At 36.0% G+C, this 20,225-nt stretch overlaps 1 protein-coding gene across 1 annotated transcript in view; it reads right to left on the bottom strand.

The window, feature by feature from the left end:
- Positions 1–20,225, bottom strand: part of DIDO1 (death inducer-obliterator 1) — an 87,560-nt gene that overhangs the window by 60,667 nt on the left and 6,668 nt on the right. The window contains 2 exon segments of the mRNA XM_067554109.1: positions 1,197–1,395; positions 3,738–3,924. Coding sequence (XP_067410210.1) covers positions 1,197–1,395; positions 3,738–3,902 — 364 coding nt within the window. The 5' untranslated portion in view covers positions 3,903–3,924.

Raw genomic sequence — 20,225 nt, 5'->3', positions numbered from 1 at the left:
TTTTCTTGAACAAATTGGTAAAATGAAACACTATTTTCATATACTTTCCTTGGAAAGGTTATGGAATTTTATCCTGTTTGACTAATGAATTTTTTCATTAACGACACATCTGAGCCACAATTAAATTTTAAAACCATTGTTAAAATCTGTTCCATACATGTCTCTAGACTAAGAGCAACAGCTCCATATGATTCAACTTTGCATTTCTTTCACAAGAATTTAATGAACTATAACAAAACTGAATCATACAATTTATCCTATTTTCATTTTATGGTGATTGTTGAAAGAACTGAACGAATCTCCAACAGCCTTAGATATGCTCTCACAATTCCAATAGCCAATATGTGAGGAGCTTTTAGCATACTATTGTTTTAAATCTCACTATTTTTACATCTAGCAATGTGCCATCCTGATGAGATAGATGGCTCCTGTTTCAAGTAGTGTACCAGAATACACTACATTTGTAACATATGAGGCATGAACCCCTCTAGAGTTAGCCGTAAGCAAATGGCACTATGTTTTTGTCTACTTAAACTAAAAACCAGTAGTCTGCGAAGTTCTCTCTCTTTTTTAAAAATATGCTATCATTTAGGAAGTAAAAGTTAAAATAGGGAACTTTTCAAATCCACACAACAGTGTTTAAAAACACAGCACTTACAAGATTCTCTATAAGACAACTTCAGTGGGATTCTACTGTTGATATAACCAACTAGCTAATGTATGCTTGAGCATCACTGTAAGTGGGAATTGGCCAATAAGAATGTCACAGTAAAATTTTAAAAAAAAAATGGATTTTAAGCTAATAATAAGGCAATAAAAATGCTGACTCACCCTTCCAGCCTAGCTATTGGAGCATTCACAGTTTATTTCTAAACTTGATGGAATTTTAAACTCTTTAGAAGATCACTTTTTAAAATAACATTACATATTTATTTTTTTAATTTTAAGCATCTTATTTAGCAACACGATTATACTTTAAAAATATTAGAAAACGTAAAAATAATATTACTATATGGAACAAATTGCAATTAAAGCAGTTATGATGCAACAGATCAAACAAAATTTTCATCTTTGTTTACCTTGGAAGATGAAGAAACGTTAAGAGTACAGCAGAGGAAATCCAAATTCTGAGATTTAAATTCCAGATAAAACTTAAAGAAATAGGAAGGTTCTTCAATGTCCTCTATATGCTTTACCTGACATAGCATTAGAGGTTGGGATGGTTTCTCCCTGTAGATCTAAATGAAAGGGAGAGCGAGAAGAGGGCAGCAGTCGATCAGAGTCATTCAGCATAATCCCTAAAGCACATGCTGAATTTGATAATTCAGAAGTGCATGGTTCATCTTGTTGACAATCCAAAGACTCAGATATCAATCCTCCAGTTGATGTATGTTCCTAAAAGGAAAAAAAATTAAAAGTTTATATAGTTTATTCATTTGCTTTACTACTCTGTATTATGTAGTTCCAACAGATCAGACCATATGGACTGGTCAATTGTAGGTATTGCTTTAAATTGTTACAAAGTTCTCACTATTAAAAAATAAGTCTGTAAATTGAGATAGTTTTGGTAAGAGAATAAAATAAAAGGAAAAGTGCATCTGTAACACTTGAAAGCAACCTTCATATTTTGTTTCTTCATCAGTTTTTCTTCAAGAATAGACTGAAACAGGAATGAGTGTTATTGTAAAAAGGAAAAAATAATACTATCAAAGCTTCATTTTAAGACTGATCTTTCAGCTTCATAAGGACTGTAGCATGTATTATGATAAATTTGTTTAGAAGCCATTAAGATTTTCACAGCATAACAGTTTATTAAACAGGAATTTAACAAAACAAGTTAACTCTAATAATAGTATTTAATAGCTCAACAAGAGTGAAATAAAAAGATACAATCTATATTTAGATTTTTCTAACAATACTAAGCACTGAAAATATAGAAAAAAACATCCTGTTTTTAAAAACTTAAGCCAAATTTTAAATGATCACTAATTGAAGCTAACAAACCTAGATAAATCTAAACAACACCACCAACTTCAAATCCTACAAATTTTCCCTATTGTCAGATACAGATATCTAATTATGAGTTACCAGTTAGCAGAAGGATACATTCTCTATTCTTTTACTTTCTCAGGGTCTTGTATTGTGTTTTCAAGACAGAGTTTAATCAGTCAAGTCCATATACTCTAACTGCTAAAATATAGTGTATTTTTATGTCATCCTTTAAATCAAATATTTTACACTATAAAGTGTTTTAAAGCAAGCCAAATGCAAATTTACAACAAAAAATAGTCCTGGTCTACAATTAAAAAGTTTTACCGGTATAACTATATTGGCAAGAAGTGTGATTTTTTCACTGTCATAGTTATGCATGTAAAAACCTTAGTGTAAATGCAATTATACTCTTTTACCAGTATAGTTTACTTCACTTTGCCAAACCAGATTAAGTGATAGTCATATAACTGTCTCCATACTGAGGGAGGTTTGTCAGTTTAACTATGCTGGCATAATTCAAGCAGCAAAATGTGCAAGTGTAGACAAGACCATATCTTCAAAGATTTAAAAACTAGAAATTAGTGTGTTAAAAGTAGAGAAGAGAAAGAGTTCCAGATGAAGCTCTGGAAGTGAGAAATTATCCCTATGGCCATGTTCACTCTCTAAAGATATCCAAACCTGAACAGTTTCCAAAATCTGTCCTTGAATACATTTCAAGAAACATGATTTTCTCAGCAGGCGCTAGCCTGTGTGAATGGGGCAAAACTTTTTTGAAATGCTTCATGAAAACTAGAGTAGGCCAAAGAAGGGCTGACAACCACCATTTGTTAAGAGATCTGCCTCCACCACAGTGGCTAACAGTGCTAACAAAATCTTTTTCAAGAGTTATTCTTGAAAGTTTTTCAGGATCAGGAACTTACTTTACTACATGGACAAGATTAAATGTGTTGTCCAGAGGAAAGTACAGAAAAGTCCATCCCAATTGGACTACAGTGAGCAGGCATGAGGACAAGAGAACAGAAAGATATGGAGCCAGGACAGAACCAATGAAGAACGTTAGTTTTGAATTGAACTTGAAGATAAGCCATTGGTAACATGATTTCACTTCTTAGAACAACAATGCTGGCTATAGTTCTGTATCTCAAGGTTTTGAATTTAGGTATTTAGGAGGAATTACAAGAGTTTGTGCAAGAGGAATTGCAACAATAAAGGTAAAAAGTGATTAAAACACGAATAAAAATTTCAGCATGATAAGGATGAACTGTGGTAATGTCTCAGAGATGGAGATAGGCAAATTTAAGGACAAATTAAGCTATACAATCCTATATGTTCCAATGCATTCTCCCCACAATTTATTTGTTCAAATCGAACAGTCCAAATTCACAAACCCCAGAATCTTAAAGCATATTTGCTATTTTTAACTTACTACTACTACTCAGGAAATGATCATCTCCAGATTTTCCCCAGTGCTATTACATTTTCCAAATGAAAATAGAAATTTGCCATTCTTCTCAGCTGATACATGAAATAATAAAGCAATCCAAACAATTTTTCTACAATCTAAACCATTGATAGCACTAGATAAACTAATGCTGCATGTGGACAAATTCAGGTCAACGTCCCCTGCTTTCTAAATACTACCCATGTACATTGTTAAATCTTCCAAAAACAAAACAAATAAAAAGTCTAAAGTGGTATAACCTAATTTTGAGAACCCTATTACTGTTTATAAAGGTATTGGATACCTGCACTAATTTGTACTTTGCTTCATTGTCTGAATCAGTGGCTATATCCAAGGAGTCAGTGGTAGATGGCTGAAGACAGTCTGAATTTAAAGTGCCTTCTTCCACGAGGTTGCTCCGTAATAACCTCTCAATCTCCCTGTTCAGAATCTCCAATTCATCACACATCACGCAATTCTAAGAGATATACCTGAAGGAAGAGGGAAAGTCAGCTAATCACTACTCATTCAATTCTAATAATAGTAAGCTATTTTATTATATAACATATGCTACTGAATGAAAACTAAAAACAAAATATATGTGCCCCAACATATCTGATTTGAATCTTTCAGCTTGTAACCTACTATTGACTCTATAATGTCCTCTGCTGATAGTGCAAATAAATCCAGTTTAATATTTTTGTGCCATCAACCAGAGTCCAAAGACCATGTATAGAAAAGCATCTTCAATATATTTAATCTTGAGGCACAGATCTGATATTGCCCATTCATACTTAAGACAACAGTCAGTATTTTCTCATGTTAGGGTACATTCTGATGCTTGAATGGATCACATTTTGCAATTTGTTATAGTTTTACTCCACCCAGTGGCAAGATTGCAAACCACATTTTAAACAGGGAGTGCTGTTTTAATTTAACATGGCAGTTTTCATTTTAAAATGCTGAGTCAAACAAATGTATATAACAAAAACACATTTCTGTTATTAAATAGGCATTATTTTACCAACCCCACTATAGAGAGAAACCACCAATATGACTAGAATTTTACGGGACATTCTCAGGATTGACAGATCTAAAATCTTGTATACTTGAAAAAAATGTGTTTATTATGTGCCTTCCCAATTCTGGAAATGCAGTTTCCCCCAAGATGATGGTTTCAACATAGATAAAATTCCAACTCTTCTACTGAACAGTCACATTGCAAAAATGCTTGGTTTCTTCATGATTATGAAGAGAAATATAGTATAGTATCCCTGTTCTCTCCTCATCTATTCTGCTGCAGCTGCTTTTGCTCATGAGGGCAACAAGACATTGAAACGGAAATGTATCCTGCTCTTTAAAATTGCTCTAAGAACAGGATTTTTGTATTTTTTAATAAATCTGCATGCACACAAGAAGCTGAGAAGCAAAGGAGTAACACAACATGCAAGAATGAACCACCAAACCATATCCATAATTTTAAACCTATCAGACAAGTGGCCCTTTTAAAAAATAATATTGCTAGCATCAACAAAATCTTTATTCAAAAGAAGGTACTTATAGGTGCCTCACCATCTATGTATATTTATAGGTTGTACCAATCATTATGATATATGAACAACATAAATTTTAAAGTGAACACAAGTAAATGTCTTTTTCTCTTTTCTCATTCTGTAGGGTTGGGATTTGTTTTTGTTTTGTTTTGTTTTGTGTTTTTTAGGGAGAGGGGGAATTGTTTGTTTTATTCTTTGTTTGTATGGTTAGGTATTTGGTTTTGGGGTCTTTTTAAACATTTGATTTGAGGGAAACCTAGGTTGAAGAAGTGAGTTTTATATTTTGAAGACACTGAAGATTATAGTCAATCAAATCTCTTCCAGAAAAGAGGTGCACAGTCATAGACCAGTTACAGAGAAAGCTCTCTATTGTACATGTAAATCTCACTTTTTGAGATTTACCATTACACTGTACAAGTAAAACGTAGCTGTCAGGGGAAACCAAAGTCACCTACGCTACATCTATAATGGACAGTCTTACAAAATAACCTGCCACCTGTTCTACCATCTGGTTAGCTGACCCTACAGGAGCCTTAAAGTATACATCTGTACTGCAAAAAAATTCCTACAGCAGCTAGTCTCAGAGACCAGGTCTACAGAGTCAGACTCACAGGGCTCATGCTACAGCATGAAAAATAGCCGTGCGGATGTTCCAGCTGGGGCTGGAGCTCTGGCTCTGAAACCCATCCCCATCCCCGGGCTTCATAGCCCAAGCCAGAACTTCTACATGGCTTTTTTTAGCACTGTAGCACGAGGCTGAGTCTGTACACCCAGGCTCTGAGACTCATTAATGCAAGAGAGTGTTTTTGGGGGGTTTTTTATGCAGTGTAGACATACCAAGTGTAAACAAGACACCTGCTTTGGACCAGTTTTTAACCACTGTGTTAGTTAAATCTGCTAAAAAGCAAGCTCAATTATCATGGGTAATAAAAACTGGGCCAGTCGTGAGCTTTGTCTAGGGTTTTGAGCAGTTTAGCTGAGTAAAAGAACATTTTCATAGATGCCAATAAACCTTGCATCCTGCCCTATTTAATGAATACTTGTTAAAAACCAGCAACTTAAACAAGTATTTTTTGTGATATCAAACTAAACCATTTTATAGTTGCTTTTGTTTGTTTGTTTTTTTAACAATACATTACTCTAACCAATGAATCACCATTCCCACTGGACACTTACAATAATAATAGCACTTTCTATATTAGAAAACTACTATCATCATCATTATTCCTCCTTATTGTCACATCACTTTTAGAGGTTCTTTGATTAGACACATACAAAAAAAGGACATAATTTCATTGATAGACAACTGTACAAAAGCTTTTTCAAAAGCTCTTTTGACCTGCTCAATGCAAAGAGCTCCCATGATACCAATGACAAAAGTGACAGTGTCAAAAAGTTCAAAGACCAAATGTAATTAAAATGTGTTTGAAATATAAGTCACAGCTTTAATAAACGTAGGCAAAAAATCTCTCAGGTTTGAAAATAACTTCAAAACAAATCCTAAATTACTGGCTATATGTGGGTGAAGAATGGAAGGGACTGGGACAAAATCCCTTCTCATATCAGGGCAAAGACATAGGGCTTCCGTGTAGCACCTCCACAGCTACTACTCCAGTGTATGGTCTGGAAGTGCAAGCTACAGCCCCATGTGTTATTGGGCTCTTACAATCACTGGATTCATTTAACCATGAAGTCTGCAGCTCTTGTTCAGTTCCACTTCTGACCCTCAATTACACCTCAGCATAAAAGAGACTAATACAGAATCATCCTTCAGCAACATGCAGGAGGATCCCTTTCCAGAGCTATTCCAATGATAACTGCTCCTAACTAAACACACTGCAAGTTTAAGTGCTGCAATCAGCCTTAACAAGGTTTTCATCCTCTCTCAATTTCATACTGATGCACTGAACAAAGTCACTTTTAAACAACTAAGCATGGTATATCACCACATAAATAAGTGCTCCTACAATCCTTATTTTGCTTTTTCAAAATGCAAATGTAACCATACCCAAAAAACAAAAACCAAACAAAAAAAACTTTATATAGCTCAGGTATTATCTAATTACAAACCTGCATATAAAACACAGGATATCACAAATAAGTCTATACATATTTCTGGATTCTCTTATTATATCACAATATGTCCTAGTTTTACTCTCAGGGTTACCATGTCATTAGAACATTTCTATAGATAAGGTCTAGTTGTTCCCTTATGCTTCAGTTGAATACTTTGAAAGCAGTATCAAGGAACCACATAAATTCTGCTGACAAACAGTAAAAAATAACTAGTATGAACATGTACATTGCACTGGAAACTGAGTACAGAAAATCTACACCAAAAGGTGTCTGGACTGGCACAGAGATCTCAAAGAAAGAAAGAAAATCAGTAAGTAAGAAAAAAAAAATCATTTTTTTCTTTTTGATCTTCTATACCAGTCCAGACCCTTGCACTTCTCCCAAAACACTTCAAGCACCTGAGTTAGGGAAGCATAATACCTCACAGCCAACTGCAAAACCCTTCTGCCTAAAAACACTTCTGCAAGCACCTGTACATTAATGTATAATGTCTGATGAAGTTGTACATGCCTTACAGATCTTTAACACCTTAAAAATTGCTGTTTGCCTTAAATGGCTCAGATACTACTTTCTAAATGGTACTTTAATCCATGCAGATCCCTTATGTAAACCTGTGGTGCCCTAAATATGTCCAATGATTGAATTTTACTCTGCTTAGCAATTCTGGACAGAAAGTGGGAAAAACAACTTTCTGCTTCAAGTGGAAGGTACATATAAATCTTTGGTTTGAATTCTGGAAGGGTCTAAACACAAATGTAACCAGATGGAGAACTGATGCAAGACTCTCTACAAGACAGTATATATCACTCTGCTACCCTTCTGAATCAGTTTACAGTGATGAAAAACAGAATCTTTAACAATAAAAATAATGGAACCCTCCACACTGTCTCTAAAGGAAAGTTGTGAGAGCATACAATTTTAAGTTCCAAGCATAAACCACATTTTGCTTTTCTGGTCTAGGCTGTCAATAGCCTTCGAAAACATCAGGGTGCCTACCTGCAGGAATAGAGTTAATCATTCTTCTGAATCCTACAACTGTTACCCCAATTTGAGGTAAAATCAAAATTCTTCCAGTCAGCAATTTTGAACACACTGTGGGTTCTTGCAACTTAGTGGGTGATCATCCAGTCAAGACTGTTAGTGATATATCAGCTACCATTGCTCTGTTGTCGATAACATGGGCAGCATTGAGAAAGAACTTAAAGCCCTCACTGCAAAACCGTCGTCAGTAATGGGGCATCTCTTTAAGAACAACTTTCATAAACCACATCCCTGGATAAGTAGAGAGATGAAGCTGAGGATATATAATGCTTCAGTGGCTGGAAGGTGTCAGACACCTGTCCCTCACAGACATTTTAGCCAGTAGTGTGCCGGATTCGGCTCAGGACTGAACATTATGGAGGCACACAATACATTTACTGGCCTCTATGCTGTCCAACCAACAGCATACAAACTAACATACAACTGCTGCAAACCGACTTTAATGTTGGTAGCACTCAGGCTCAAGTCCAGCTGGCCTTAAGAAATTCTAAGATGGCAGCAACATGGCAAGACAATCTTTCTCTCCTCATGCCAGTCGCAGAACATCCTCCAAATCCTCTAGTCTACCTACAACCGTTGATCACTAAACTTCAAACACAGTAGACCTTTTGTGCATTCGACAACCAGTTGAAAGAGAATCTCGTCAGATCCTCCTTATAAACTGTTTTGCTAATCAGAAGATCTTGTATCAAAGACATACTCATTAACTCTGACAAGGCACAGGAATATACAGCAATAAATGAATCTCAACCAGTCAAGGTTGATGGCAAAGATTTCTCTTCTCAACAGACTGATTTTAGCAGGGAGAGAGAGAAAAAAAAAATATCACAAGCAGCTGCAGGGGGAACATCTAATAAATTTCCCAAATAGCAGCAGCATGCAATTGACCCGCTTATTCTCAGGTTCACAGTTGCTCAAGGAACTCTTAGGCCTAGTCTACACTTACCTAGAAATTCAGCGGCAGTCGACGAGAGTTATGCAGAGTAGCTTGCGTAACTCCCGTCGACTGCTGTACTTCTGTTCTAGCAGTGTCTTCACTGCACTGTGCCACTTGAGGTGGTTTTACTAAGTCAACTTCCTAATCGATTGAGCGGGTCTTCACTGACCGCTCAATTGATCCAGAAAGATCGATCTGACAGTAGCGACTTTGCCACCATCTGTGTAGGCATACCCTTAGAAACATCAATGAAATGGGACAAGATTTCAGCAATTTTCACTCTGCAAAACGACAAGCAATAGCATAGCACCAGAGTGGTTTGTCTAAAGATTCAGGAAGACATCATGGCCTCAAATTTGTATACAGTTCATGTTTGGAAGGTTATCTTCATAATCATAAGAGCTAGGTCAGACTGACTCTTTGGACAGTGATTAGTTATTGGTAGTTTTATGTGGTTATTTTAAAACAGTTTCTACTACATTATGGAGCCTGTTAGTTTATCAATTACTTACTTTAAATTACTGTCATTTCCTCAGAAAACAAACAAGCCAAACAAAAGCCACATTAAAGTTTTGGAATTTGAAAATTATTATTAATTTATAAGTTATGTGATCACACAGTTAATGTAAGATAAACATTCTTAATTCTGCGTTCGTAACACCACCCACAAAACAAATGAAAACAAGTAGACAACTTATCTTCAAGCCCCACACAATTGAGTGATTCCAAAAAGAAATGAAGAAGCCATCTAACAACACTTCCTCCTGCAACATTTAAGCCAAAGTGCATTAAGTATTTCACTATAGCCTGCCTTCTTTAAGACCACAATAAAGTTCTGGAAAAGGATAAGTTTTTTTACTTCTCTTCAACAAAAGCACCTACATTCAGGACAATCACTTGGAATAACCCAGTAAGGTTTCAAATATAAAAATGTTATACTGTGAAACTGCATGGACATAAAACTACCAAATTTGGGGCTACAATCCTCAAAAAAATTAGGTAACAAATGCCAATGATACAGTGTTGTGGAGGTCACACACAGGCAAACTATTCAAATAAATTAATCTGTAGATAGCTGTATCTACAGGATGACAACTTCATGAAGTCCTTAGTAAAACTTCTCTTTGCAATGTCCCCATCTTACATGAATCAAGTAACAGTTATGGATGAGTGTATTTCCATATTTTCAAAGCTAAACTTCAAGTGCTAGACTAAGGCCTTGATCCAGCAAATCATTTAACTTTAAACACAAGTAATTCCATTGAAGTCAACTTCTCAATATTTATTAGTCCTAAAGAGGTACTATATGAACTCTTATTAAAATAAGAGCTTAGCACAAAGATGTAATAAATCAAGGCAGAGTTGGAACTTGGATTGGTCAAATGGATTGAGGCACAAAAGCACAGCAGCTGGAGGTACTGGCTTCTTCACTCATATGAGAAGCATGCCTAGGAACAGAGCAACATCGGGGTTTAGACTCCTTTAAGAGGAGGAAAAAGGTGTTTCTACTACTAGGATTATAGAAGTAATGGAAAAAGGTAGGCCCAGGATCAGCTGTTTTTATCACTGGAAGATGGGAGATGCCAGGAGTGAACCTGTTAGCAAATGGCTGCATGTGAACAAGTGGGTTTTTGCAGGAGTGGGTGCATGCAGTACATGCAAGTGCATACATGTGAGCCTGCACGTGAGTTGATATGTGTAGATGCATCAGTGAATGTAAACAGGTTTCTGGTGGTGGATGGAGTGGAGAAAAACAGAATGAATGAGATAAATTAAAGAAATAGAGAGAGAGATGTTTACAGGAAAAGGAGGAAGCAAAAACATGCAAAAGAAAGGAAAGAACACAGTACAATACGAAGAATATAAAAGGTGAAAAAGAAAGAGGGAACCCTAAAAACAATACAAGTACAAAGTTATGTATGTTCTGGGTATTTTTAAGTTTCTTTAATAAAAAATTGATTGCCCTTGTTACAGTTAGATACAGTACAAATGATACAAAACTGCTTCAATTCCTTTAAATTGCAAGACCTTACTTCTTTGGATATTTGGGAACATAGCAGCATTAGTAGGCTTATTCTTTGGGCTAGTAAGTCTTGAGAAATATTTTCAAAACCAGAGTGGAGTTCTTTATATAATGATACTGAGCTTAAAGAAAAATTCCATTGTTTGCAGGTATTAGAATGAATGAAAGTAAATATTTACCAAAAAAGAAGAGAAATTTAAGTTTTCAGAACAGAACAGGTTTTAGAAATACTTGTCATTGTTTCAGTATGTCCAGTCAGTGACTAAAGATGGGTGGAACAAAGAAAAATCCCTTAACATATGTACCGACTAATATGTTTACTGTTTTTCTTGAAGTAGTAAAATTTCTACTACAGTCCATTACAGTCTCCCACTGTCAACTGCTCTTGCTAACAATAAAAGGTGCAGTTATTAGTATAAATGAAATGGATATTTAGGCCAAGTAATCCGAGTATGTATGTTACCTTCTGAAGCACAGACCTGTGTGGAAGTCACTGTTCTAGTGGACCTGTCTTTTGATATATTGTTATGGAACAATCCTTATTGCCTTGCATACTCCTGGAAGTCTGCATTTAACCAACATGCTATGGAAGATATGGAACCCTTTCTTCCAAAACTTGTGTGGAGAAACATTAAATATTGCAGAGTGTTTCTCCAAAGGCCCCCAAATTCTAATACTCATTAAAGTAAGAAGTGCTGAAAATTATATATTATAGTAAGTATAAAATATTTTATTCTTGTTAGTACTGCAGTCAGTACAGCCTCTGAACAGTGAAATGGACTCTTACTGTGGTTCGTGCATCATCAGCAATCTAACTAACTCCACCTGTAGAATCATTATTGATTGGCAATGTTAGAGAGAGAAACAACCCAGCTTGACTTTCAAATTCCAAATGAGTTTACAAGGCTGCAAGTTACAAAAACATCCACTTACTTACAAAATTTCACAAATCTGGAGTAGGAAACATCAAACATGAAAACTCCAAATGGAATTTTTAGTCACTTTTCACTGTGTGTGTGTGTGTGTGTATTATACACACACTCACTTTAATATTCGTGCCAATAGTAGTACTGGGGCATGAGAGAAAGAACATTCTTGAGGTCCTCTTAGCCAGCTTCAGGATAGAGGCCATGATTTTTTGCAGCTCTGTTTTTTTCTCTAGAGAAGAATATCCCAAAAAATCATAAAGACAAAACAAGTGTTTGGACGGATTTAATTCTTACACAGAACAAATATTACTAAACTTCAGTTACATTCACTCAGCCTTCTGATAAGTTGATTGTTACATTCAACGTATGTGTTATACGTGTTTTTAAGAAATTTTTGATATGCTGGTGTTAGAAAAGACAAGAAATACACCTAGCACTTGGACTGGAAAATAGTGAGGTGTGTGATAGTCCTTAGTTCCTCCAGGATATATTCCACAGTTGTGAGCTGGCCCCTCAGAAACTTGTTTCCTGCATAGATGAACTTTACCCTTTATTGTAGAAAGTTCCATAGTGCCAGAGAAGCAGAGTTGTCGGCCACAGTCTTCATCCCAGCTCTGTAGTCAATATTTTTAGATACCCTGGGCTCAGATGGAATGCCTTGAAAATAAGGATTGAGACCTTGAACTGAATCCAATGGTCTTTGGAAAGCCACTATAAGGAGCACATAATGGTTTTGGTGTGTTTGTGGCAGCCATTATTACATTGTGTACCAGTTAGTTTCCTAAGTGATGTTGGCTTCATTTCCAGGTTAAAGCATTGCTGTAGTCCAGCCACGATGTGACCAAGGCATGAATAACTCTTAGCAAGGAGACTTCATCCCATCCTGGAGAACTGCAGATGGCAGAAAGCATTAACTTGGGGATGCTACTATATGCTTAGCGCCAGTGAGGAATCCAGGAGCACTCAAGTTATGGAGTGAATTGACCAACCGTGGGTACCTTCAACCAAAGGAGACCACACCATGGATGCAAACTCTTCAAATGTTTTCCTCTACCCACCAGCATAACCTCTGTCTTACTCAGGTTCAGCTTCAACCACCTTTTCTTCGTTCATTAGCTGATCTCTTCCAAGCACTAAGCCATCTTGATCATGGTGGCATGGTCATATGTGGTGACAGACAGGTAGAGCTGTGTCTCATCTGCAAGTTACTGACACTTGAGTCAATGTGACCTCACTAGTTCATCTAGTGGCTGCATGAATAGGACCAGAGAGAAAATTGATCCCTGTGGCACTCCACAACTGAGGGATCTAGTAAGAGAGGTGCGGTTTTCCATCACTATTCATAAGGTGCATCACCCCAGGAAGGACTCAAAACCACTTCAATGCATTACTCTGGACCCCTGCTACCAGTCTCAAGTGAGACAACAGTATCTTATGGTCGACAATGTTGAATGCTGCAGGGAGGTTCCTGGAGGATATGAACAAATGTCCACCCTGTATCCACTGACAGGATGACAGCATCCATCAGTGCCACTAAAGCAATTTCAGAACCATGTCCTGGCCTGAATCCAGATTGTGCTGAGTCTAGGATATTAGCTTCAATTTGGTGAGCTTGTGGTTGGCCTTTGGCTAGTTTTCACTATAAACCTGCTCAGGAACAGAAAGTCTGACACAGAGATATTTGATTTAAACTAACGTATCCAGCATGGGTTTCTTCTAAACATACAAAAGTATGACAAACACTGAATTAGAAAGGGAAAGTTCTTGCCCTGAATATGGCATTAGCTATTTCACTCATGTGTGGCACCAGTTGCTCATGACTCTCTTTCACAAGCCAGGAAGGGCATATGTTTTGGGCTGAGTCTCCATTAGGAAGTTCAGAAATTCTTTAAGAGTGAATATACTGAATTCCTGGAATGGAGGGGGACTATTGGTTGATGGGACCAGATAAGGCAGATCTAGGTTGTTTGGGAAGCCTTCCCTAAATAAGCTTGATCTTTTCAGCAAAGTAGGATGATAATTATTCACAGTTCTTGGTTCATGGTTCTCATGCATGCTGTAAACAACTCAGGATTGAAGAAGCAGTTGGCTTTCTGGAGCAATATCTGACTTCAACAGAGGCTGAAAAGAAGGTTCGTTTGGCCTGTAGTACAGTCTCAGCATAGGCTTGAAAGAATCCATTATGTTTCATCTGTCTGTATTAGCTTTCATTTTCTGCCATCAGCACTTGCCTTCTCTCTTCATCAGGGTGTCAGAAAACCAAGGAGATACACGTGGAAGATCGGGATGTTTCAGGGTTGAAGTACCAATGGTTGAGGCTAGCATACTATGGTGATTCACCAGATCCTCAACTCCTCATCCTATCAGCAAAGTACTCCTGTCCTTTAGCATACTTTGGAATTTGGGTGATGTCCGTAAGTCTTCCTGGTTGAATTAAAATCATTGGTCTTTCTTGTTGCATGGGAGCTGGAAGACCTTGGACTACTACCTTAATGAGGCAATGGTCTGTACAAGTAGACTGGGGCTGGGCTGTGATGTCCCCAGTTTTGACAATCAAGACAAAAATCAGATCCAGGGTATGACCAGCTGCAGAGATGACCTGTGAAAGACCTTGGAAGTCAAGTAAGGGGATGAGTATCTATTAACTCTTAACATAGTAGCCTTTTAAGGTCAGCCTTTATATGCTACTTCCAGATAAAATAGAAGGAAATGTGACTCTAACGACATAATCTGAGATATTCTGGATAGGATTCTACCTGACCTGAGAGTCAGATTAATGATAGCTTGATGGAAAGAGATTGAATTTTTAAACTTTGTATTGTTTTCTCACCCTAACATTTCCAAGTACAATAACTCTTCAGTGAATGAGTACAAAAGGAAATATTTTTCACCCTCAGGACAGGATGGGTGTTGTGACTGTGTTTTGGTTATGTTTAATTTTAAACCCCTATATTTTGTCTGCTACATTCACAGCAAGAAACTATACTGGGACAAGACTGTCAGAAAAAAAATGCCAATAACATGACAGCCAACTGTCATTTATCACTATCTGAAGTTATTTTTATTACTATTTCATACAACTACAAAAACCTTAAAAAGCAGGAGTGAAAACTGAATTAAAACTGCCAGTTAGTCCAATTACCTTGGGACAGCTAAATAAATATTTACAAATATTATAAACTTTCCAAATATCTTTTAGAAATACCTCTTCATAAATTTCAGTATCTCCAGAACTCTGAACAAAGCTGGTGTTTCAAATAGTACCCTATAGAATTAGGGTTAGTGTGCTTACAGAGACTAGGGTGCACTTATGTTTTACTGATAAAATTTGCAGCCGGAAGTTCAATCTGACAACAGTCTGAGGCAAAAGAAATGCAGGATTGGAATGCATGAAAAAGCTAGAATATTTTCAAAGCTGTACATAAAAATACAGCTATCTAACTACAGCATTTAATCTCACCAGAAGAAAAAGCTCATGACTGGCTGACGAGTCATCTGATTGCTAATTTTCTATTATTTACTTTGGAAGTGAATACTCACACCTGGAACAATGTCAATCAGAAAATATATGCAAATGAAAGTACAAATCAGATTTGCCACAGCTGAGTTCCACAAAAAATTTTTCCTTCTACAATAACAGTGGTATAAATTTTTGCAGCACCTAAGATCACAATGGCAATTTATTAGAGGCCAGGATGACTACCCCTAATACACACACAAACTTCAATAGTTTTATTCAGATTACGTAAATGGACAAAGGATGACATTCATCATGCCCTATTACCATTAGTTATAAGGTTTTGTGTGAGGAACTTTGCAAGCCTTTTCTGCAGCTGGCAAACAGCCCCTCTGAGATCTCCATGTACAGAGATTCACATGTGCAGCTGCTTCACCTGTTTAACCTACGCCATAGAGAAGCACCAGCGTTTAAGAAAAAAGGCTCTTAATCTGGCCCTCCATACTTCAGTGAATTTCATTTGCTGTTTTCTATTTCTAGAGTCCTACAAGTGTACACAAAGAAAACAGGTCTTGGAAGCAAGGAACATCTCTGAAACATCTTCAAATATGAAATGTTTACAATCTTGTTTACAAATAAGCATTTATACTCAGTAGCTCAACTTCAATACTTTTAAATGGCAGCTTCTGTTGAAACTAAATCTGCCCAAAAAACCCTGAGTTTTTATTCCACTAAAAGGCTCTGTTAATTAAGGAAATCCTGATCTGTTCAGCATGACTGTTATACTCCATTATTTGTTGACATTTGGAAGGTCACTGTACTGAAGTAGTCCAGGAAAGAGATTGAAGCTGCAAGCAAAAAACTCTCCACTCCCTTCTTCTTCCCAAGCAGCTGCAAGCAAAAGCCAACATACCCTTCCCACTCCAAACAATCCTTCCCCCCATCTCAAGGAAGCTTAACTGTTGTAAGTACCTGTAAAAGTAAAATATTATTTTATTGGTTGTTAAGTATCATTAAATAGCAGCTTCAAACTTGGAAAAAACCTTCATGAAGTCTTGCAGAGATGGCTGGAGAATAACCCTTCCATAAGCTTCTGCAGCGTTTTGCTGCTAAAAACACAAATCTACTCAAATACTCAAGTTTCAGAATTTAACACCACATATATAAATAAACCCCATGATTATCCTCATTCATAACTGTCTCTATATGTAAATATTGCCATTGGGCTCATCTTGATCAATGTTTACTTTTCTTGATGTTTACGTCAGAAGGCTTTAATTTCACCAAAATCTAATGATTTATGTTTAAGACTTAAACGCTTAGTAATATATTCTTCTTTAGAAATAGCAGTATTAATGCTTATTGCTATCACACTGTATAGTTTAGTTGTCCTTTAACTGCTACTAGCAGCTGTCTTGTAGAAGCAACATACTTGAAGAAGTTTGAGGGACAAGCTTTCTCACAGGTACCTCATTAAATGGCATTTTTACAACTGTCCACAGTCCAATGATAAATCAACACTATTTACTATTTTTGATTTTCCATGAATGTAGTTTGATGTGGCTAACTCAAAAAGTGATTTCAAATCACCTCCAACACAGTGGACTAAGACATAAATATTCAGATTGGGACAGCTACACCAATATCAAGGTAACCTGAGTTACCACTAATACAGACAACTTTTTGTAAGATGTATGGGGGCTTTGGGGGTTTGTTTTGTTTTTGAAAATGTACATTTGGTAATGACAAAGTGTGATGACAAAAAGACCTCCATAAATTAATTTCATTATCAAAAAATAAGCAGCCAGTATAACAGTTGTTTATTGCAAATAATGACTTTCAACATTTTCAATCTCAATTCAGGCCAAGAATACTGAATTCATTTCAGACCTCACCCCAAATTAGTAATACTGTGGATTAATTTATATAAAATTTTGAAGTTCTCTGTTTGAATTGATTAATAGAAATACTCAGACATTAAAAAAAATCATGAATACCTGCACAAACAGAAACTGGTGACATCATTAATTGAAACAGCTTTAGATGAGAAAGAAATATAAATTACAAATTAATGAAGAACATTCTGAGTGAAAACAAATACTTTATTAACTTAAGGCAGAACAGCGCCCACATTCATACCTACATTTCTTCTTTTACCCATCTTTTTTCCATTTTGTTCTTCCTTCTTCTCTATAGCCTTCATGTTTATTGGAAAATATAGCTGTACAAATATTTTTTTCATGATTGACTTTTTTGCATTTTCTTTTCATACTTTTTACATTTTACTGTCATATGATTTTATTTCTTGAAATTTTATCGATACTGTCCAGTCGAAAGGGACCTGGACCTGGAGTCACAAGACCTGGGTTTGAGCCTCAGGTCTGCCATTGATACCTTGGAATGTCCTTGGTTAACTAATTTGTCTGTGTCTTAATTTTCATGTAAAATGGGGCTAATGCTCATCTGCTTTTAAGATCTTTCTTTAAAAGGATAAAACTAATTTTTTCAAAACCAAGTAAATAAATATTTGGGTGTGTGACTGAATTCACAAGTAAGAATAAAATAGTGAAAAATACTCCATGTTAGAATAATGGGTTCTTTATCATGCTAGAAAGAGCATGTCATTACAAACTCATACAACAAAAAGTCACTGAGGCTTTGCTTGCACTTTTATGAAGTTATTTTGTGTGCTAGTTCATCATGTAGTTGTTTTTAAAAGATCTGATGTTTAAAATAAATATTTACATAAATAATATGTTGCAATGTTTTTAATTAATTAATGATTGTGAAGTCCACAAACATGAAAGCTGCTACAGGAAATTTAATACTGTAACTTCCTTTGTAAAATGCTTTGACATATACAAGTGAAAATATTACATAAATTCTAAGTGTCCAAATCCTTAGAAAAACAAGCCTTCCATATCATTTACTTTATCTACTTAAAAATCACACAGTCAGATTTCTTCATATTCCCCATATCTAATCAATAATTATTTCCCATGATATAATGTCACACTCTCAAACGCTAATAAATGCTTTACAATTTGCAAGAGTAAATGTAGATTTGGCAATGTGTAATTTAGTTACACAACCATGTTTCTCTAAAGCTTCCTCTCCTCGTCAAAAAGAGATGCCAACAACTTGCAATTATTTCATGCTGAGCTGAGAGACATATGAATGTTAATATAGTGCTCTGATGGTTTTTAGGATCGTGTAGAAGTATCGTCATACTCCTAGACATCCTTTATATCCCTGGGAATTGAGATATATCATTTCAAAGAGGAGTTTTTTCAGCCGGATGAAGTTTTTCAAATAAATGCACAAATAATTTTACAACAGTTTCTGTTCTGTAGTAGCACAGTAGAACCTATTAAAAGTACTTTTATAAGATATCAAATAAGATACTACAATTCTGATGTCAATAATGGAGCAGACTAAAAATTTAAATACCTGTCTATTTCAAACAGTTAAGTCCTATTAGCTGCAGGAAAATTGAGACATGTCAAATTCACCATGAATACATTTTACAGCAAAATGAAAGCCAAACCAACCTGGTGGTTTAATTTAAAGTAATTATCTAGGTAAAAAGGAAATAATGTTTAGCAGTTAAAGAAATTTACCCCTAAGAAAATAATTAATAGCTATGCAGATTGAGCTAATGTGTTACAGAGTGGTTAAGAAATTGTAAACCACCTCTTCCTATAAATCAAAGCACATTACAGCACCAGTTAGCACAATCTCCCCCTAGTGACTTAGCCGGAGCTAACATGTATTCAAGAATATCCTCTACAGGACCAAGTCTTCCATATCTCAATTTCTGTTATAGAGGTAAACATTAAACTGATTCTGGCACTGGGGAATCCATGATCGAAGTGATACTGGGGAAGGCTTTTATCATCTTCCTCATGCCCTCCAATCAAAGGTTTCTTACAATATGAACTTCTGAAAAGCAGTGGGAAAGCAGTCTAAATCTCAGTAAGAAAGGACTAATGTACAAATTATCATTATAAACAGAAAAAAATGAACTCAGTTGCCAATACATACATGTTATTCCAACAGATATGCTTGTAAAAAACTTATTAAAAAGAGGCAAAAAAATAAAATCAGGAAATGGGTTTTCATGTTAAGTGTTATTATCAATAAACCACTACCAAATTAGCACTTAAATCTTGTTTGATAGTCTAAATGGTAATCCTGGTAAATCTGCAATAGCTTTGCTTCATATTCATCTTGCATAAAATACCCAGGTCAATTTCACAAAATTATATTCAAGATACTGCCATACGTTACATTATTCGACAAAAAAATAAAATCCTAATTAGAGCAACTAAAAAAATTAATGTATACTTCACAGCTACCCAGTCACACTAATCACCACAAATTTTAAAAAAACTGTTAAAATGAAGTTACGTTTACAAGCACAGATCAGTGGTTTGGGTGCATGATTATTTTTTAGAACAGCAGAGTATTTAAAAAAAAAATTAAATCAAACATGAGAAAGCACAGAAATACAATTTTATGGTAGCATGCCTGCCTCTCTCTCCCCTTCCCAAATTTGTCTTATGCTTTTATCCCCTCCTGAACTTTAGAAGCTGGAGGGAAGTTATGAAGAGGATACAGGCTGTTGGTCACAGGTCCTGAAAGGAATGGAAAGAACAGTTACAGCTAGGTAAAAGAGATTATGAGCAGATGAGTTCTACAGCAAAAGGCAGGGAGATAGAGCACAAACTGCTTCTTTGCCTTCTGCGGTGGGGGGGCAGGAGGGGAGGAGGAGAC

This window comes from Emydura macquarii, unplaced genomic scaffold (genome assembly GCF_026122565.2).
Source record: "Emydura macquarii macquarii isolate MOO-44397 ecotype Brisbane River unplaced genomic scaffold, CSIRO-AGI_Emac_v2 contig_1483, whole genome shotgun sequence".
NCBI lineage: Eukaryota > Metazoa > Chordata > Testudines > Chelidae > Emydura > Emydura macquarii.
This window is presented reverse-complemented; position numbering and strand designations above follow the sequence as displayed.